The sequence below is a fragment of the Lottia gigantea genome (assembly GCF_000327385.1).
Source record: "Lottia gigantea unplaced genomic scaffold LOTGIsca_136, whole genome shotgun sequence".
NCBI lineage: Eukaryota > Metazoa > Mollusca > Gastropoda > Lottiidae > Lottia > Lottia gigantea.
The window spans coordinates 620,472-641,949 of NW_008707550.1; the positions used below are offsets into that span (position 1 = coordinate 620,472).

At 31.3% G+C, this 21,478-nt stretch overlaps 3 protein-coding genes across 3 annotated transcripts in view; 1 reads left to right on the plus strand and 2 right to left on the minus strand.

Moving 5' to 3' along the window:
• LOTGIDRAFT_225283 (hypothetical protein) overlaps positions 1–12,852 on the minus strand; it is a 13,247-nt gene extending 395 nt beyond the window's left edge. The window contains exons 1-18 of the mRNA XM_009049457.1: positions 12,574–12,852; positions 11,548–11,716; positions 11,109–11,181; positions 10,756–10,885; positions 10,496–10,628; positions 10,193–10,273; positions 9,397–9,538; positions 8,845–8,983; positions 8,388–8,503; positions 8,111–8,218; positions 7,731–7,858; positions 5,470–6,460; positions 5,013–5,442; positions 4,520–4,600; positions 4,156–4,259; positions 3,669–3,781; positions 3,362–3,442; positions 1,858–1,930 (exon numbers count right to left, since the gene is read on the minus strand). Coding sequence (XP_009047705.1) covers positions 6,444–6,460; positions 7,731–7,858; positions 8,111–8,218; positions 8,388–8,503; positions 8,845–8,983; positions 9,397–9,538; positions 10,193–10,273; positions 10,496–10,628; positions 10,756–10,885; positions 11,109–11,181; positions 11,548–11,680 — 1,200 coding nt within the window. The 5' untranslated portion in view covers positions 11,681–11,716; positions 12,574–12,852 and the 3' untranslated portion in view covers positions 1,858–1,930; positions 3,362–3,442; positions 3,669–3,781; ... (2 more) ...; positions 5,013–5,442; positions 5,470–6,443. The remainder of the gene's footprint in view (positions 1–1,857; positions 1,931–3,361; positions 3,443–3,668; positions 3,782–4,155; positions 4,260–4,519; positions 4,601–5,012; positions 5,443–5,469; positions 6,461–7,730; positions 7,859–8,110; positions 8,219–8,387; positions 8,504–8,844; positions 8,984–9,396; positions 9,539–10,192; positions 10,274–10,495; positions 10,629–10,755; positions 10,886–11,108; positions 11,182–11,547; positions 11,717–12,573) is intronic.
• Positions 12,853–15,593: 2,741 nt separating this feature from the next.
• LOTGIDRAFT_238238 (hypothetical protein) lies at positions 15,594–17,711 on the minus strand. Its single transcript, XM_009049458.1, has 3 exons — positions 17,023–17,711; positions 16,637–16,837; positions 15,594–16,405 (listed from the first exon to the last, which is right to left on the minus strand). Exons 1-3 carry the CDS (start codon positions 17,035–17,037, stop codon positions 16,244–16,246), a joined length of 378 nt encoding a protein of 125 aa, XP_009047706.1. The 5' UTR covers positions 17,038–17,711; the 3' UTR covers positions 15,594–16,243.
• Positions 17,712–19,444: 1,733 nt separating this feature from the next.
• On the plus strand, positions 19,445–21,219 carry LOTGIDRAFT_200224 (hypothetical protein). Its single transcript, XM_009049459.1, has 6 exons — positions 19,445–19,737; positions 19,903–19,953; positions 20,226–20,364; positions 20,485–20,645; positions 20,807–20,893; positions 21,129–21,219. Exons 1-6 carry the CDS (start codon positions 19,468–19,470, stop codon positions 21,195–21,197), a joined length of 777 nt encoding a protein of 258 aa, XP_009047707.1. The 5' UTR covers positions 19,445–19,467; the 3' UTR covers positions 21,198–21,219.
• The last annotated feature ends 259 nt before the right edge of the window (positions 21,220–21,478 follow it).

Consider the following 21,478-nt stretch of genomic DNA (forward strand, 5'->3'; position numbering starts at 1 on the left):
TTTTCAACTGTTGATTATCGTTAGAAAGAGAATGTTACAAAAAACATTAAGCATAAAGGATGCTATTGCTTAATACAGAAAATCTTTATTTCATTATTCTAGAAGATGTTAGGCCTATGTTTGACAGACATTTTTACCCAAAATATAAGCTTATAATTATATTATTAGCATTACAGATACCACACTTAGATATTGAGGCTATTATAAGTATATTTAAAGAATAATGAACATCAGATAGTAGCCTACTGTTAGTTAGTTCATATTTATCTTTATTCCTATGGATGGATTATTAATGTACTGAATCATTGTTTACCAAGGGTCATGTAGCTATTTATAGAAGACCAATAAACTAAGTGACTAGTATTCTATTAACAGGACATCCTGCATAAAGCCATTTAAAATCCTATTTTAATGTAATGTAATATAATAAAAATAATCTTCTGAATTAAAAGATGTTATGAACCATAACTTATGGCATCATGTAGAAAAGTAACTTTGTTTTTAGTTAATTCGAAATGTGTTTGGATTGATCATCATTTGTTCCTCTCTAAACCGGCATCCAACCATACTGATGGAAATAGTTGGTTTAGGGGGGGTTGCAGGTTTCAAGGGCTTAGAGGGCTATTCAAACACAGTCACATCCCTAGTCATATGTTCACATGACACTTTGAAAATTCTCCAAGGCAAATATAATCATTACCTATGAACAATTGGTGAATGCATTCTGTTGTCAGTCTTGGGAGGTTAATTAACTATAGATTTATCCTTTAGTGACATTAATTGACTATTGCTAATGTTTTTTGTGTATATATATACCTTCTTGTACCATATTTCCTCACTTCACCTGATGATCACAATGTAGATTGTTGAAACGTAGTGTGTAATAAAACTAAGGAGTAGTATACCATAAAATTGTGTTCCATTATTTAACTATAGATTAGCATCTTTGTGACCGGGATTTGATATCGAATTTTAGTTTTCTTTTTTTCATGTCCTTTTAGTTCGCTTGATTTTGTCAAATTTAACCAATTCATTATTCCTAACCTTAAGCCAAAATCAAACTTGGTCAATTGAAACCAAAGGTGATATTAAAATGAAATAAAATGCCTGAAGCTAAATTAACACTAACGTATTAAAAAACTATTAATTTCAATAGGATATTAAAAATCAGTAGGAAGCTTTCATTGACATTTCTTGTTTAATCATGCAAATCAAATTACACTTTAATATACCAATATAAGTGTCATTCTTCATTGTGGAGTGGGATTTGAAATATTTACTTTTTAAAATATTTTGATCTGAACATCTTTTAGGATAGATGATGTAGATGAAAATATTAAATAGCTTAGTGTCCTAGGCTTCCTTTCTTCCCTTCCTTTTAGGGGAAAAAACCTGATAGAGTCATAATGTAGCCTACTCAGTGGTACAGAGCCACATTTTTTTTTCTTTTATGAAAAGCAAAATCTTTGAAAGATATCACAGACAGAATAAATAAAAGATACAGTGGACAAATAATTTGGAAATTAAAAATGGCTGAATTTGGAAATAGAGAATTTAATTTCAAATAAAAGAAGCTTGTGATAAAAACTAATTGATTTAATCGTAGTTCTTTGTAAATTATAATTATTTAAGAATTTAAAAGGTTCTATTCAATGACAGAATCTTAAAATTTTGTCAGTAATAAGGCAAGGCCTTTAAATATCTTGATTTCTCACAAAATAAGAATATAAAATGAAGACAATAGCTATCATACATAACAATAAATTTGGCCATTGACATAGTGGTATGTTGAAAATGATAGAAATTATATTATTATATTATTATATTAAGTATTATTATGAATTATGTATATTTTAGTTTCCCAGAGTCAAATTGCCAGATTATATAGTAGATTTACTAGTTTAGATAAAAGTAATAATGGATTTTTAAGGTATGTATGAGAAATAGTAGGTCATATTAACTATTGTAAACAATAAAATTCTTGTACTAATTCCTACGGAAGCGTTTTGGGGCCATTCAATTTTACTTTTTTTAAATTTTTAAGTTAGTATGTTGAATTTTCAAGTTAGTAACTTGAATTTTCAAGTTAGTATGTTGAATTTTCAAGTTAGTAACTTGAATTTTCAAGTTAGTATGTTGAATTTTCAAGCTAGTATGTTGAATTTTCAAGTTAGTATGTTGAATTTTCAAGTTAGTATCTTGAATTTTCAAGTTAGTTTCTTGAATTTAGTATGTTGAATTTTCAAGTTAGTATCTTGAATTTTCAAGTTAGTAACTTGAATTTTCAAGTTAGTATGTTGAATTTTCAAGCTAGTATGTTGAATTTTCAAGTTAGTATCTTGAATTTTCAAGTTAGTATCTTGAATTTTCAAGTTAGTATGTTGAATTTTCAAGTTAGTATGTTGAATTTTCAAGTTAGTATGTTGAATTTTCAAGTTAGTAACTTGATTTTTCAAGTTAGTATGTTGAATTTTCAAGCTAGTATGTTGAATTTTCAAGTTAGTATCTTGAATTTTCAAGTTAGTATCTTGAATTTTCAAGTTAGTTTCTTGAATTTAGTATGTTGAATTTTCAAGTTAGTATCTTGAATTTTCAAGTTAGTAACTTGAATTTTCAAGTTAGTATGTTGAATTTTCAAGCTAGCATGTTGAATTTTCAAGTTAGTATCTTGAATTTTCAAGTTAGTATCTTGAATTTTCAAGTTAGTATCTTGAATTTTCAAGTTAGTATCTTGAATTTTCAAGTTAGTAACTTGATTTTTCAAGTTAGTAACTTGAATTTTCAAGTTTGTATCTTGAATTTTCAAGTTAGTATCTCGAACTTGAAAATTCAAAAAAAAAAAAAAAAAAAAATGAATGGCCCTAATATGCTTCCGTAAATTCCATACTTTTGATTCAAAATTCCACTGTTTCAGTTCTGAAATTTATTTTAAGTATTGTGGCCACTTTTATGACTGATATCAAAATCAGTAGGACAATGTTTTCATTATCGAAATAGTTAAAACAAATAGATTCACTTATGTTTATATTTACTTAATAAACTGTGAAAATGGTGCTGACTGGCCAGGTTAAATATTTGAGATGACTGAGGATCATTCTATAAATAATAAAGTTCTCCAGGATACTTCCCCAATAATTTCATCATGAGAATGAGCTATTCAATAGTAGCAAATGGCAGAATTATGATTTATGATTTTTACAAGGTCACCAGATTTATTAACGTCTTTTCGTAACCAACAAATGACTGCTTAAAAACCCTTTGCTCTGACCACTAATATTAGAAGATTATTAGAGGAATAAGATATGAGTCATAAATTATTTTACTCTACATGATTGTATTTATTGATTCAATAACATTTCAGTCGAGAAGATTTCCTGAGAATTCCTGAATTGGCTATAAATCCACTGGGAGATAGAATTGTACATGCATTTTTTCAAGAAAGGTAACTTTGATATTAGGTATCTATGGGGTTAAAGGGATATCATGCTCAGAAATAACACTATGCTGCCTGTATAACCTTTCACATTGATTTCAGGCACTTAGGATCCTTAAGAGCAAAATAAAAGAAAAATTCTGTGGACTTGAGAATTGCGTGGGTCGTATTCTTACTTTTGATGTATATCTAGCCACTTGGTGGAAATTTGTTATATAATATTTATATTTTTCAGTAATGATGATACTGTGAATTTTAAACAGTTTATGAGAGTTTTAGGAAGATTTCGACCAATAAAAACAAATCCAGAGAAAAATAAGATTAACACACGAGAAGATAAACTCAAATGTAAGAATTTTTATATGGCAAGAGAAAAAATATTTAGTTGTCAAACTTTACTCTGAAGTTACTCCTTGAATAACAGAAATTCCTAAGATAGAATAGGAAATAAGTGTACAGGTACCTTGACTGGCAGGCCATCTTTTTCAATAAGCTTTGTTAAAATAAGTAACTTTTTGTGTTTATGTATGTCACAGGGCATCTGTGTTTTTTTGACCAATCGGACATTGTTTTCATCTGACATCAAAGTTACTAGAAGATCTATTATAATATTATAGTGTAGAACAAAACAGTCAAATACTAGTGCCACTTTTGCAGCAGTTCTTGCACTGTTAGATTTACTATTTGATACACCAGTAATATGACATTTATTACTTTTTCAGTTGCATTTAAAATGTATGATTTAGATGGAGATGAGAGGATTTCTAAAGAAGAATTATTAGCTGTTTTACACATGATGGTTGGTGCCAATATATCAGAAGAACAGGTATAATCAAGCTTGTAAATTTGTCACAAATAAAACAGTACATGGTTGAATATGTAGAATACTTTTCATAAAAGTAATAGCTGTTAATATGTTGAAGGGATATTGCCTCATTAACCAGCTGTAAAAGATCAGGGCATATCTGATCATCATGAACTAAGAAAAGTCTAGATTTTGAAGAACAAGGCTCCAGATTGTTAATCTTGAAAGAATGATACATGATGTATTAAGAAATAATTTGAATATTTGTTAATATTTTATAGTTATCAAGTATAGCTGATAGAACTATAGTGGAAGTTGACTTTGATAAAGATAATCAAATATCTTTTGATGAATTTGTTCAGGTAATTTATATTTTCCTTATAAAGGGACTAGTGCACCATTTTTTTTTTATCAATCATACTTTTGTCTCAGAAACAGGAATTTTTTAGCTGAGCTAATCAGTATTAGTATTCCCAACTCACCATCGAAATTGGTTATTCAAATCTATGTGTGTCAAGAATTTATTGGTTAATGGACTGGAGAGTGTCAGATTTTAATTTTGAAAAGAAATTGATTATTTTGCCAATGCTACATCCTCAACAAATCTGTGAAACCAGACACCAATGAAGGTCTATCGTGTATGTAAGTCATACATTAATGCAGTTTACCAGCAGTTCTAGCACTCATTATATTTACGGTAATGAGCCAGTTTGACATAGTCAAAGACTGTATCTCTTTAATACATACTTATTTATATACTGTGTATTTTTTTAGGCAATGGAGAGAGTGGATGTAGAACAGAAAATGAGTATCAGATTTCTTAACTAAATACATGTCAAATTATAGACTAGCAATTTAGTCAGTAGATACAATTACCAATTTATAAATAATAATGTGCCATTGTTCCTTGGTTACATGCGTTCTTCTGGTCTCAATGCAAGAAGTGTGCAAGAGACTTTTGACCTTAAATCCAATGCTGATTAGGTTTTTTTTACTTTACCAACTGCTTAGTTGTGAAGGTTGAATATTTTAGAATTCTTTTTTCAGGCTTTGTAAATTATGGAAAACTATAATATTTCAGACTAGTCTTTGACATGTGTTTAGCTGAGTTTCGTCCTACGAATCCATAAAGCAGAGACCAATTTGAATTTCATTATTTATTAGACTTTTATATATATTTTGCACTAGAAATTATATTTAGTGTAGCCAACTATTTATGTATTGTATTGAATTTCGAGGTATTTTCTCACCTGCTTTCTTAGATAATTTGACTATCACAAGATGTTCTGCTCTAAAATATTGTTGACTTGACCAAGAAAGGTGTTTATTGGTGTACATATAAATAATCAAATAACTTAAACTTTGTTATTTTCTTATAATAAACAATTCTTTTTATTAAATGCTTTGCGTTTCAATTGTCTTAATGTGAAAGATTGAGGAAATACATTTTTCTTGCTAATTCTTGCTAATAAAAACATAACTCTATGGATTGAGTGGACAATAGGTAATATCGAATTAGCTCCTCCTCTTTGATTATGTCCGAGGGTGTTGAACCTGAACTTCTTTTAGTTTTAGTTCATTGTCTCATCAGAACATCCTTTTTCAACCCTATGCTTAGAATTAAACCCAAAACTTTGCTAATTTTGTAAAAGCCTGCACAGCAATGCACAACTTATGTTAGATGCACTAATCAAGAAATTATTATTGTGATAAGAATAAGATGCAACAAATAGTATAGGTATGTTTCTAGCTTTCAAACTGCTACGAAAATAAAACACAAACTAGATATATTAAAAGCAATCCCTTTAGTTCAAGGATTTCGGGGCTTGAACTTCACTCTTGTCACAAATATTCAATAATATGAGTTATTTCTAAATTTTATTTAGATTATGTTTTATACACAAGATGAACAAAAGAACAAAAGAACTTTATGTACATCTAAAAGTTGAATGCTTTTATATTTATTACTGTTTTCAGATATCAATAGAAAAATTGAATGAAGAAGTTGAGTTCCCTTAATAAGCCCATTACATTCTTCATATATAAGGAACTAAGCAATGAAATCAAATAAATTTAACCATGATGTACAGACAGACCACTAAAATGATTCAGGTTTTGTCAAAATGTCTAATGTTTATATACAAAATGATCTGACAATGTTAAAATAATGATACTATTTACAACTGTTATATGGACAGCACTTCTTTAAATCAAATCAGCAACTGAAACAAAAATTATTTCTTGTTTCAATCAAGTATTTACATACAATCAAACTTCATAAGTATACACTATAACTAATCTATTATAATTACACTGTCAGAATCAGTGTTTTCGAAAAACACCTTATACCTAGGCCAGTGCTTTCATTGAGACTCGTCTAAATACACCCTAACACTAGTTTATAATAACAGTTAGGTCTATGACAGCATAGAAATATAAAGAGCATATTGCAAAAGTCGTATAGGAAACCTGGCATCTGAAATCAAATGAAATGAATGGAGTTTTACGTCCTATTTTTCTGCACCATGTGGGGCACCGTGGCTTCCAAACCCTGGCATCTGAGATAACCAAGATAATCCCTTGTAGAGAATAAGAAGCATATTACATAAAAGATAGCTTGCCAGGCAAGGTAACATACGCCCACTGGCAGCTGTCAGAAATAATTAAACAGTCTTTAGTGACTACAGGGTTGCACAATATAGCTAATAGAGTGAAACGTCATGTCAGACACAATATTTCGGTGAAATATTATCTGATCATCGCGAAAATCGATAGGGATCATCTTCATAATGACATTGACATACAAAATAAAAATCAAAAGAATCTGTAAAGAATTGTAGCCTGTAGAGTGAGCAGGAGTTGCACAATATAGCTAATAGAGTAAAACGTCAGGTCAGACACGATATTTCGGTGAAAAATTATCCAATCATCATGAAAATCGATAGATCATCACGAAAATCAATAGGGATCATCTTCATAACGACATAGACATACAAAATAAAAATCAAAAGAATCTGTAAAGAATTGTAGCCTGTAGAGTGAGCACGAGTTGCACAATATAGCTAATAGAGTAAAACTTCAAGTCAGACACGATATTTCGGTGAAAAATTATCCGATCATCACGAAAATCAATAGGGATCATCTTCATAATGACATTGACACACAAAATAAAAATCAAAAGAATCTGTAAAAAATTGTAGCCTGTAGAGTGAGTACGAATTGCACAATGTAGCTAATAGAGAAAAACGTCAAGTCAGACACGATATTTCGGTGAAAAATTATCCGATCATCACGAAAATCAATAGGGATCATCTTCATAATGACATTGACACACAAAATAAAAATCAAAAGAATCCATAAAGAACTGTAGCCTGTAGAGTGAGCACGAGCCAAATGTGAACGGACCGACGGGGTGATTACAATATACGCCCATCTTACGTGTGGGCGTATAAAAATAAATACAATTTTCTATTAAAATAGAAATAATCTCACCGTTCATTGGCATTTCATCAATCTGTGTAGAATAGTACTGTTCAATATCACGTAAAATACGAATATCATCATTCTTCACAAAATTAATAGCCACACCTTTACGACCAAATCTACCTGATCTACCAATTCTATAATAAAGAAATACACATGGCTATGGTAAAATTCCTTACCACTTGTCAAGTTCATTTTAGACCAAATTTAATAATTCATTAAGTCAATCTGGCTGAAGTTGACAGGGAATTTCAAATCATATCCTTTAATAAAATTACAAATCATATCAAGTAAGAAGCTCAGTTCCCAAATTAAAATCATTAATGATTTCAGTTACTATCTAGTGAAATAACATCATTGCTTCAAACATTGATTATAACAATATTTACCTGTGAATGTACAATTCTCTGTTATTTGGTAGATCATAATTAATGACTAATGATACTTGTTGAACATCAATACCTCTAGCCCATACATCTGTTGTTATCAACACACGACTACAAAATACAATTACAAAATATACTTAACTCTTCACAACTGTAAACATTTAAGTTCACATAATTGTACATGTTCCTGATCATTATATCACGTTAACTTTATTTCTTTAGTGAAAAGTCATGACTTGTGTACTTGATTCAAGTCAATAAGTTTCATGGAGCTACTTACCTTTCTCCTGATCTAAATTCTTTCATAATGGCTTCTCTTTCTTTCTGAAGCATATCACCATGCATAGATGATACAGTAAAATTAGCTTCTCTCATTTTCTCTGTTAACCAGTCAACCTACAAGAAAATTTTACTTCATTTTATACCCTATTTTTGTAGGACGTAAAACTGCATTCATTTCATTTTCATACCCTATTTTTACGTTCTCCTATTGAATAGGATACTCTTTATTTAGTACATTGTTATTATACATAAAACAAGTTCACAACACCAACACTATTTAGCAAAGCATGAAAATATGAAAATTTCCTGGTCGTCATGAAAATATGAAAGTTCCTTTGTACAAACATTTTGTTTCCTTCCTTTACTTGACATGAAAAGTTTTATCAAACTTAATTTACCTAAATGAATAATTGTATGAGCATAAAAATCAATAGAATTCAAATAGAAGACTGTACCTTTCTCTTTGTGTTACAGAATATAACAGCTTGAGTAATAGTTAATGTATCATACAAATCACATAATGTATCAAACTTCCACTCCTCTCTTTCTACAGCTACAAAAAACTGTTTAATACCCTCTAATGTCAACTCATCACTGAAAATATATAGTCATTAGTGATGATACAATTTACAAACGCAATGTTAATATTGTATCTATTTTCAAGTTGAAAATATCCTCAGTTTTATGCAATATGCAGTCATTGCTTAAACTTCCTTCTGATTTTCTCACAGAACTGTTCATTATTATTAATGGCATTTAAAAGCTCAGTTCCCAAATTAAAATCATTTATGATTTCAGTTACTATCTAGTGAAATAACATCATTGCTTCAGACAATACCCTCTAACCATGCAAACTCCATTCCAATTTGCTGACAGATATGTTTACTATTATTTTATGCTGTTTGAAAGCTCAGTTCCCAAATTAAAATCATTTATGATTTCAGTTACTATCTAGTGAAATAACATCATTGCTTTCAATAACTTTATAGAAATAATAAAAGATTTACCGTTTAACTAAGATTCGGATGGGATCAGTCATAAATTTACTGGTCATTTCAAGGATTTCATGTGGTAAGGTAGCAGATATAAGTAGAACTTGTGTAGCTGGTGGCAAATATCTATATACATCATAAATTTGTTCTTTAAAACCTATAATATAAATGATGAAACATTTTTATTTGATCGCTGCCAAACATATTTTAGTTATTATCAGTATGATTGGCAAATTCAGTTAATGAAAAGGCTGGGGTCAAATATCAAAGTATTGAGGTTTTAAGAAGAAATTGATTTTGGGCTCAGCATGTTATAAATGATATCATTAATTAATCATCTATCTACTATCAAGACATCATAGCCCACAGTAAATATTTCTTACATATTCCTATTAGTTCAAATCAATTTTTAGACGATTGTATCTACAGGGAAATAATTAAAGACAATAAGTGATCACAGAATCTACATTAGATCACGAGTGTTATTGGATTTTGAGAAAAATATATTGGTAAGGTATAAAGGTTGAAAATTGAGCTCAGTTAGTTTCAAAAAACTTCATTGATAAAATCATATATCTACTATCTAGACATCATAGCTCTAATTCAAACTGACTGAAATCATACATATTATGATCCAAATATACCCCTTACAGGATTTTTACTTGCATTTTGATACAATTACAGCATTGCCAGAAAAAGTGAAATGAGATTGAGGCTCAGTTCCCAAATTAAAATCATTAATGATTTCAGTTACTATCTAGTGAAATAACATCATTGCCTCAGTTATACTACTTGTAGTAAATTTGATTACCTTTATTTAACATTTCATCTGCCTCGTCTAATACCAACATCTTGATTGATCTAGTTCGTAAATTCCTTCTTTTAATCATATCTGAAATATATCATTGAATTCTTTGGACTGGTCAATTCTTAAAACATCTTTGTTGGATATACACAATAGTGCTCAATATATCAATTGTAAAGTGATATAGAAATATTAAAACAGAACTTGAATCATATTGTTTTCCAGTCACTTTCAAGTATTAATATTGTTAGTTCACTTTAATCAACACTGTTCTCCTTGATGTTTCAGTTTAAAGAATATTTTTCTTACCAAAAACTCTGCCAGGTGTACCAGCAACAACATGTTGACCATAATCCAATTTTCTGATGTCTTCTCCAACATTTGTTCCACCAATACAGGCATGACATTGTATATTCATATAATCACCCAACGCCAATATAACCTAAATACAAACCAATATACAATTTATCATATTGTATTTCAAATTAATTCTATGATTTTTAAGTGGTTGTTAATCCTTTTCTGTTCTGTAGATTTCTGTTCAAATATCAACAAGAAGGACAATTTACCTTTTGAATCTGTACAGCTAACTCTCTGGTAGGTGCTAAACAAAGAGCTTGTGTTTCTCTTAATTGTGTTTCAACAGTTTGTAATATGCTTATGGAAAATGTGGCTGTTTTACCAGTACCAGATTGAGCTCTGAAAATAATTTCAAAATACTTAAATTTACTGACATGTGAGGTAAATGGTGTTGCTTGGTTGTAAAATCTATCTGCAGATCAACATGACTTACTGATAGAAAATTACATCCAGGACCAATACTTTAATATAAAGAAATCGCAAATATTTTGTTCCAGTAAACCAACTTACCTTTTAAAAGTAGATCTACAATCTAACATTTTAATCAAAACTAGATACTTACTGAGCAATCACATCTCTGCCTTTCGTTATTGGCTTCACTGCTCTCTGTTGAATAGCTGATGGTTTTTCAAACCCTAGAAAAGTCAAAGTATTCAAATTTTTGCATGTTCTTTAATATGGATAATTATTCACATCAATGACCTTACTTACTAATACTTTTGCCTCTTTCTAGACTCTGTGTGAGTACAAAGATTTGAGTTCCACACACATTTGACCTAGGCCTACACAATTCATCAAAATCTTTCGTAGTTGAAAATAGATCTACATTAATCGTGGATTAATCAATTAAAGACAGATTACATTACCATCCAATAAAACGTGTGGAAAACGTTTCTTCGGGGATGCGCTTCTACTGGTACGCAAGCATGGCTCAATCATTCGATTCTTTTCATACTTGCTAACATGAGTTACCACAAACACCTCTTAGATCAAATATTTACCATATGCATATATGCCCCTTAGCAGTTCCTCCCTAAGACCCATGTTGTCAAACGTTGGAGTAACATCAACTTCCTCGCTTGTTTCGAATTCAACATTTTTCAGATCGTCTTCTAACACACGCCGCGTCGCCATTTTGGAAGAAATGAAGACAAAATGAAGCGCCACCTACTAATACAGAAAAATGGAAATAGACCACAACTAATTTAAATCAATGAAATCAGAGCCGACAATGATGCATTCAGATGGGCTGTATAAAAAGGAATATGCCCTTGTGATCCAAAATTGCACTTTATCCGTTGACTAGTTCAAAACACCGGCCTCTATTTTCTGTTTCCAAGTAAGATTTCAAAGCAATTAAACCCAGACTCAAAGTGGCTTCAGTTATGTTTATTGAAATAGTAAATGCCTCTGAATTGAAATAGTCAGTATATGACCATTTAGAGACGAAACGAGGAATTGAGGAAGCTCATTCAAAGACAGCCCTTACTATTTTGAACATATTATCTTATATGCATGTACTTCCCAATATTGTGGGATTTAACCAGACAATAAAACCTTGATATAGATATCCGAATTACCTCCAGGTTTCAAAATCAATTATTAATTGAGTACCATTTTATAAAATCAAAGAAATGGATGGTTATGCACACGTTGTGTCTCAAATAACGAAACTGGTTATTATCGACTTCAATTTGATTTTTAATCAGTATGGACCGATGTAGATAGCATGTGGTGCATGGGAGATAATTTCAATATTGTATTTAAAACTAATAGCAAATCTGACACGTGACTCTTCGTGATTTCGATATAATATAATATTACATTGGTCATTTTAAGCCAGTGGTACAAGGTTTTATAAGAGATACTCTCTTATAGAAGTACTGGTTTCGGTCATAAGTAGAGAATATGGATTTCAGCATTTGAATATATCAATTTGATATGAAGTTACCTTCTTCTGGAGAGATTAACAAATAATTCAAAAATGCACGGTGGGAGTTAATGAAAGTTAAGAACATTATTCATACTTTTATTCCTTTTGTAAGCAGTCACCAAACGTTTAGTACAGATGTCAGGGAATTCTTCCCAGAGTTCTTTATAAAAGCGTCTGACAATTACATCGGCATTTTTAAGAGTAGAATTGTAGGTGACAACGAAAGGTATAATTCGATTGCCATGCTGGATATTAAGGCCGTTAGGCTGAGTTCACATAGAAGTATACTTTTTAATGACCGCTTTTTCAGTTCTTTGATTGACTTGTCCTCGGGTATTGTTCTGAACCCCAATGTTTTTGAAGACTTCGTTAAGAGTCTGTTTTGTCCGAAAGGGATAAATGCTGAAACAGCAACTTTTGAAGAAATCAGAAATAAAACCATGGAAAGAAAGAGGCGTGTTCAGGGTGGATTAATAGCTGGCCTGACTGTTAGTAATGCAGACAACTGGACAACTAGATGCCTCCATCTTCAGTGATAGGTCGCTTGGCTAATTTAGTCCAACTACAGATTGACTATATATAGGCACAGCTTTATGGAACAACAATCACTGGTTAAAGATTTATGCAACGTTTCGACGTGTTTCCCCCGTCGTCCTCAGGCACATGATTGACTATCTCCAGACAGTAGGTTGTCATTCAGCCCCACTTTCTGATTTTATGTCTGTACCATGTCTTAAAAGAACAATATCCGGGGAAATTGAATATGATTTTGGGTTGGATGCCTTCAAGCCAGTTGAAGAGGTTATTTTTGAATCAGAGATAGGTAAACGAAAACAACCTTTTACACCTCAAAAGGGTCAGAGGAAAAGAAGACAAGTGACGTCAACCCCCAAGAAAAAAATGTAAATATGTAATTATTGTATTTTTTATTTTCTGTGCTGTGTGGTATCATTATTTTTTAGTGTTTTATTTTGGTTTTGTCTTTATAATAAATATTGTGAAAACCTTATGAAGTCTTTAAATTTTTCTTGCCAGTTGAATCTCACAAGATTCTAAAATTAGAACATTTCATTATGTGATAGTGAGAGTATCAGATTCCTTACCCCCAGTAAGGAATGTTTACTTTTCAATTTAAGTGATGACAGTCCACTGATTATCATGTTATTATAAAACAATAAAACTCACTGACCATATCACCCTAAACTCTACCCTGCCTGTTTGTGTGTAGGACTGTATACGGTGCACATTTTTCACGACACGCGTATACCTAAAATCGAACAAGGCAATTTCATAATACCAATTTGTAAGTACAAGCATTTGATATTTCCCCGAGCAGGTCGCACGTGCTGCCCTTGTGATATTCGATATACGCTACTCGGTATTCGCTATACGGACACGGCGAATCACATAGGACAGCACGTGCGACCTACTCGGTTCTTTCTTTCTGTGTCGATCAAATGGACACGTCAGACGAAGAAGATTTGGCTCTTATCCTACTAGCCGTGGCTGTATACATTACTTGAAAATCAAGCACGATTCTCACTAAACTACACTATACTCTACTATACGCAGGTATACTTCGTTTTCGATTAGTGTCCTCTTATGTGACCAGATATTATGAAATTACCTTGTTCGATTTTAGGTATACGCGTGTTGTGCAAAACGTGCACCGTATACCCGAAAAGTATACTTCTATGTGAACTCAGCCTAATGGTTTACAAAATTACACACTGAACACATAGTCACAAATACTAACAATCAACTCAAATATGTTCACCATGTTCTATCTTCTTTATACTTTATCCATTGTTGAGCTTCTGTTCAACTCACCATTGTGATCTTATCACTCTGAACATTCTCACTTTCCTATCTTTTTGTCATTAAGCCTTTAGTTTTCATGTAGAAAGGACTGTTTCAGTTCTTCCCTGTATCAGGTTTTGGCGGGAAATTTTTATTTTACAAATTTCACTGTTTATTTTATTCATATATCATGGATTGTGTTGTTTGTGTGAGGATTACTTAAATCAGTTCTGTATTTTAAAGGTATGTTTTATATATTATAATAGTCTGTATATATTGTGCTCTGTTAGGCTTTGCAAGTTTATTAATAGGCATATAAGTAAAGTGTATGGCAGCCATTTTGAATTCTCAAAGTATTTTGTATATAGTTCCAGTTCAGTTTTAAGTTCAGTTGTGGTAATTGTTGTAAATATTAATTAGTATTTTAGTTATTGCACATTAATATTGTAACAATATAGTTTTTAATAAGAGTATTGGTTTTCTAGGTTACTAAGGTAGCCTATTTCGCCTTATTATTTGCCAGTTTGATAGTTAGTCTAAACCCCCAACTTCTGGGTATGTATTTTTGATTTGTAATATTTCATGCCATATTTCATAATTTATGTACATCATGTGTGACTAAAGTGGCATTAGAATTATAGTTTGTGTTTTATGTATTAGCATAGTTATATTATGTTATTGTAATTTATTCATTTCTCTGATAGTTATCATAATCATATTAATTGTACTTTCAGGGGTTTGTTTTAGTTTTGTAATAATAAAGTTTTGAAACCGACCACATTAACGGTATACTACAATGAATATCATTTTCGAATTTAAGCACTTGCTGTAAAATAAACCTCGTGATATAGCATATTATTGAAATTTATTGATGTATTCATTTATTTAAATATGAAATGATCAGAAACAGATGAATAAACTTTTCAACCGACGTCTTACGCCGTGTTTAGCCACGAATAGACGAAGTGTGGTGTACGGTGAGGAATAATCGGTACAAACGAAAATAGAAGTGAACACACATCGACAATTCCAAACCGTACCTCGTCTATTCGCACCTTTAAATCTTTATGTGTCGATATCGGTCTAAGCTGAATGAGTTAATGCAAAAGGGTTTTAAATCACGAGAGTTAATTTTCGGAGAGATTCAAAATGGCAAAGGATAAGGTTTTTCCTTGCCTTTTTCCTCGAAGTTAAGTTTGCTCGCTTTCTCGATGGGCGAGAAGTCGAAAGTAGATATAATCTGTTTTTATATAATATAGCCGATAATTGTTTTCTGAAATAAAAGGTCGAGATATCAAAACAAAAAACAACATTGCATTCATTATTTATTAACAATTAAATACACAAACATAGGCTTGCGGCAAGTCTCGCAAGCGAATACGCCCACCAGCAGCTTGATAAAGAGCTAAATGTGAACTGTAAAACAAACTCCATATCGTAGAGTGAGCACGAGCCAACGCGATAGAGTTTTATGCGATATCTCTCAAGAAAATCAGATCCTCACCAAATTCAATAGTGCACATCTTCATAATGATATTGACACACATACAATCAAAAGAATCAATAGAGAATTGTAGATTGTAGAGTGAGCACTAGCCAAAAAAGGAAAAAAAAAACGAACGCGATATCAGAGTTTTATGTGATATCTCTGAAGAAAATAATCGGATCATCACCAAATTCAATAGTGCACATCTTCATAATGATATTGACACACATACAAACAATCAAAAGAATCCTTGGAGAATTGTAACCTGTAGAGTGGGCACGAGGTAAATGTTAACGGACGGACCGACAGGGGCAACTAAAATATACGCCCATAGGCTACTTACGTGTGGGCGTATAAAAATAAATATTATATATACTAACAAAATAAATAAACAAACAGATAAATAATAAAAAGTCGAAACGTATAAATAGTCTTTCTATGTATAAAAACAGGTTATGTCATTATACTTTTTCTTGCATCATCGTCGTTCTTCTTGTTCAAAAATTGCCCCCCATTCCTCAGCATCCATTTTACACATTGTTATTGCTGGTAAATCTTCGAACTGTTCAATATTTGACACAAATCCTTCATTCCACTTCCTCCGGATCAGATTGGGTCTGTAGTTGAAAACATATGATTCCTGTAACGTAAAGTATAATCAGAAACCACAAGTAGCCTGCCTTAATGGGTCGCTTTAATAATTATGATAAAGTTATATACACATTGTGCAAATTTGTTGCTGTTAAAATCTGTAAAACTACGAATTGATTCAATAACATTCTTTTCAGAATAATATTGGTCTTTTTCTTATATACCATACTTACTTTATGTACAACAATGTATCGTTTTAAAGTGGCATTCTGGACCTTACCTTCCAAGACAATCCATTTATTCTGCTTTTATATATGTATTTCAAGGCATCGTCGTTAGCTGTCATACAAAGTCTTTTCCACAATGTTTCCAAAGAACACACGAAGCTCCAATTGCTATTCACGCAAGCTACATTCTGCAAAGATTTGAAGTCTAAGTAGCAAAATATCTTCAATAAAACATCGGCGGGAAGGTCCGTAATCTGAAGGGAAAAAACATAATGAAAGGTTTTGTAAGACTAATTTGTATTGTCATTGTTTGGTGGGCAGCTCGCCACTACTTGTAATTTAAATTGGTTAACTCTTCGAGGCCTTCGTAAGTTCGTCCGCCGTTCCACCTGAGCTATTTATAGACCAATATCCCCTTTTAGGTTATGGTTTACATTACCTTCTTATCCTTCATATTCACAGTTTCAAATGATTTATGATTTCATTCCTTTATTAACATCGTTTTAGTTTATTAAATGATAACATTAATTTGGTTTTTGCTTTTGTGTTGACGCGATTAAATCGTTATGTTTATAGCGTCACAGTAATCGTATTTAGATGTTGAGCGTCGTGTCGGGTGTTTCCCTGGTTTCTATTTTTAGCTGCGTCATTGATCAGAGCGTGGAAATTTCTCGTCTGGCTAATCGAATGTATGAAGGGAAATAACCGGCTAGTAATTAGTAGGAGCATTCATATATTTCTGTATAAATTTCTGATTTAATGCCTCAATTTCAGGAATGGGTTAGAAAAATATTAGAGTGAAATCCTTTAGAGTAAAGTGCAATTTTAAATTTTTTCAATGAAGTGTGTGTTTGGTCTCCTCTATAATCCATATTATCTGAATGATTTTCCGCAGGTGCTGAGGTTCACGGAAGGTCCTTTCAAAATGGCCGTATTTTCCAAGTACCTTTTACAAGAGACTTTTAGAACGTAATGAATTCGGTTATTCGTAAATATTATCCATTGTCAGAGCATTCCACTGAAAGCATCACCCATACTTGTTGTATTTAAACAGACTGACTAGAGCTATAGTTTAAATATGATTGGACTTCATTATTATAGGCCTACATATTTATTGTACTTTTGTAGGTTGTGATTAAAAATGAATCAAATACCTGCTACTGCTAAACGAAAAAAGAAAAGAATTAAGCAAGCCAAACCATGTCCTTTTCCAGTTCCCATTGAAAGTATTACAGGTAAGTATAATATTTTTTCATATCCTTATTACAGATACTCACATGTATGATTGACCTTTTATGTTAACAAATTTTGTAATGATGATTTTCATTCAGACAGTGATCAGAATTACTCTGTCATGTTAGATATTCCACATGGAAGAGATAAGAATATGGGGCAAATCTATTTCAAAACAGTATAAACTAGGTCTAAGAGATTATTTTTATTTTGATCAAGGTGTTCCAGTAAGTGATAAACAATGGATGTATTTTACTGGTTATATACATGGTCAAATAGTAGCTGTTAGACACTCAGGAGATATGGACTATTTATATAAAATGGTAGATTGTTTTCCCCCTAAATATATAGTTGTCTCTCATTTTTCTGTAAATTGTCAATTGATCACAAAGGCTTTTTTTTTTTAAATCTCACAGGCACCCTTTTTTTTTTATTAATCTTTTTATTTTCTAGAAATGTACTATTTAAAACAAAGGCATTTTCTTTAAGTCTTTTCTATCCCAAAGGACATGGAAAGGTTAAAGTGAATGATATTATTTTGTTGAAGAGTTCATTGTTTTTTTTCAGGGATTTTTTGGTAAAGGTAATTTATCTCGAGGTGAACCAGAGTATAATAAACAATATAGATATACGACTATTGTATCAGATAATGTAGAAATCTATCCTAGAATTGTTAATAAACAATGGTATGTTCTTATGCTTATAAACAACTATTTTGGTTCATTACCATTTTTAGTTTGTTTAAACCTTTTGATTTTGATATTTACTGAATTATCCATTATAACTTGATCAGGTTGAAAAGGAGGAAAGATGACTTATTCAATGAAAACAGACTTTTGCACAATATGAGAATACCAGACTTCTATTGATAGACAATAAATAAAATGAGCACAAAATTCCAATTCTCTAATTTTGGGCCACAGTATGTCTTCTTTTACTGTCAAAGTTAATGTACTTCTGGAAACTTCTCATTCAGTTGGATTATCTTTCGGAGTATATTTCTCCCATCTCCAAATAAACAAATGAATACAACAAAATATTTGTGTTTTCTTTAATATAAGTTCTCAAAAGGAAAATTGAGTCATTCCTAATTAAAAATCAATATTTGATTTTATTCCCATTTATCTAATTTCTAAGGTATGAGAATCATTTGAGTTGGGTGGAAGGCAGAGATGATTCAAGCTCTGAAGAGGAAAGTGAACGTCATTATTTACAATATTCAGATCTTGTACAGAAAGAGGTTAAGACTGATGACATTTTGAAGAAAGAAGTAAATGATCCATGGGAAAGTACTGGAGGTGACTCATTAGAAAAATCAGACAAAGCTAATGACTTTTGGAATCAGGAGGTAAAAGACCCATGGGAAAATCCTGTAAGTGATATATCTGATTTGATACAAAAAGTGGACAAAGCTAATGACTTTTGGAATGAGGATGTACATGACCCATGGGAAAGTACTGAAAGTGATGCCAACTTCTGGGACATTGAAAAGGGTAATGATGTCAAGAATCTTGGTGGATCACAAAACATTGATACAAATGTAAAAAAATTGGAAATTTCTACTGCCACGTCTGAAGGTGCAGAAACAATAGGAAAAAGCGATGAACAAATTAAAGTTGATAATCATTCCCACAGTGAATTCAATACCTCAATGAAGGACCAAACAGAGAATATCTCTCCTCCATTAAAGAAATTAAAAGTAGAGGCCGAACCTGTGATATCTGAAAAATTGATTGATTCTGATTCATCTAAAACTGTGTTTGATCCTTTATGTATTCAAAATGAAAAGACAGGTGATTTATTTGTTATTCCAAGTGAAAACTATGACAAAAATATAAAAAGAAAGACTAGAAAATGGCGACCAATTATGAAAATGAATCCATTTCCTATTAAAGAATATTTACAACTTAGTTTTGTTGAGGTATGAACATTTTTTAGTTGTTATAAATCTAGCAATAGTAAATGACACTTTATGGTCAAGGTGTAAGTAGCCCTAGAATTGGACAAGTGATGAAATTAATCTGCTTTTATAATTAATTCAGCAATACTACAGTTTACTAATCTAAGATCACTAATTGTTTTGCAGGCTTTCTTTCTGTGCTATGGATTAGGGTGTTTAATTGTTCAAAATTCTGAGGTAAGTCAATGATTATGATGGTCTGTAGTTATTTCCTGTAGTGGCAGGGCAATAGCTCATTGTAGCAAATTAAATTGGCCAGTGCTTCTAAAAGTAAGCCCACTTTCAGCTTTCAAACGCTATTACGATGAAAATCAAACTTAATGTATGTCTGCTATAAGACTTACTATAAGACTAAATGGTCTAGACATTCCTGAATACCTTAAAATAATTGTATATCAATACCCCTATATTCTTGTCAGACTGGTCATTTCATTGTGTTTATATTACAGAGAAATATTGATATCAAGAGTTTATGGAAGTTATTTTGTACTAAACAGAGAAATTTTATACCAAGTTATATTTGTTATCACTATTTTAGAAGTAAAGGATGGGTACCAAAATCAGGTTTAAAATTTGGCTGTGATTACAGTAAGTATTTGAAGTGGTGATTTTATTGCATATATTGACTTCAATAGAACGATGTTATTAAATTTTGCAAACAGTTTCTAGATTAGGTGAAAGTATAACTTTCTGATGTTTTTTTCCTAGTTCTGTATAAAGTTGGTCCACCATTTTATCATGGAAGTTATTCTGTTATAATACAATATGTAGAAGAAGGAAGTCTAAAACCAGTATCAGGATACTATCAACGCAAATTATCCTGGAGATCATTATGTGGTTTAAATAGAATAACTGAGCATGTAGGAAAGGTGATGTTAATTTGTAATAATGCTATAAAATTTAATTCTTTAAAGTGATATTTGCAATGGAAATTTATCTCTATCAGCTCTCAGTTCAGTCATCCTGATCAGGGAGCTAATTTTGGATTTGTTGCTCAATCCCCAATATATCTGTAATATCTGTATTACAGGAAGTTTTGATATGTTATGTTATTAAACCAAAGAGTATCTCGGACGAAACATTTTCATCTGATTTCATTTCTCATTTTAAAGTAAAGGTAGGTAAAGTGTTGTTTTAGTGTAAAGAACATGTACCCGAGTAAAAAACTGTATCTTGCATAAGGCTCCTTGAAATACATGCAATTCAATCTAATCTCTCTAATTTATAGAGATAACATCTGGAAGTATTGTCTTTCAGACATCTTATTTAGGTGTTAATGATCACGTTTATCAGTTTTACATGGATAGCATGTAAATAATGACTTATTTTGACAAAATAATTTTCTGTTTCAGGAAATAATGTTATCACGTTGGGTCTCATCACAGGAAAGACAAAATAAAGAAACTGAAGATATTCCATAAAAATAAATTATATTTCAAATTCTTGTTTTATTATTTTTTAGTTGATGAACAATGCACAAAATATTATGTGCCTTAGGAGCCTGCAACCCCCCCAAAATAGTTTTACCACACCCATGTCATTTAAATTTTACATTACATGTATATAAGTTTTCTGGAAATTGGATTGAATTGGTAACTGGAAAATTAATGGTAGCCCTATTTAAGTCATAATCCCATTAGACTAGAGTTTGCGATATCAGCATCCGCTGGAAGCGAACGTTAACTTGTCATCTACCAACCAA

Bases quoted from the DNA above. Each gene is read 5' to 3' on its own strand.
- LOTGIDRAFT_238238 (XM_009049458.1), bottom strand. The intron at 16,406-16,636 runs GTAAGGTCCAGA...TTTACGTTACAG, and splicing joins TAAATGGATTGTCTTGGAAG to GAATCATATGTTTTCAACTA.
- LOTGIDRAFT_200224 (XM_009049459.1), top strand. From the start codon at position 19,468: ATGAAGGACCAAACAGAGAATATCTCTCCTCCATTAAAGAAATTAAAA. The intron at 19,738-19,902 runs GTATGAACATTT...ATTGTTTTGCAG, and splicing joins TACAACTTAGTTTTGTTGAG to GCTTTCTTTCTGTGCTATGG. The intron at 19,954-20,225 runs GTAAGTCAATGA...TTTATATTACAG, and splicing joins TAATTGTTCAAAATTCTGAG to AGAAATATTGATATCAAGAG.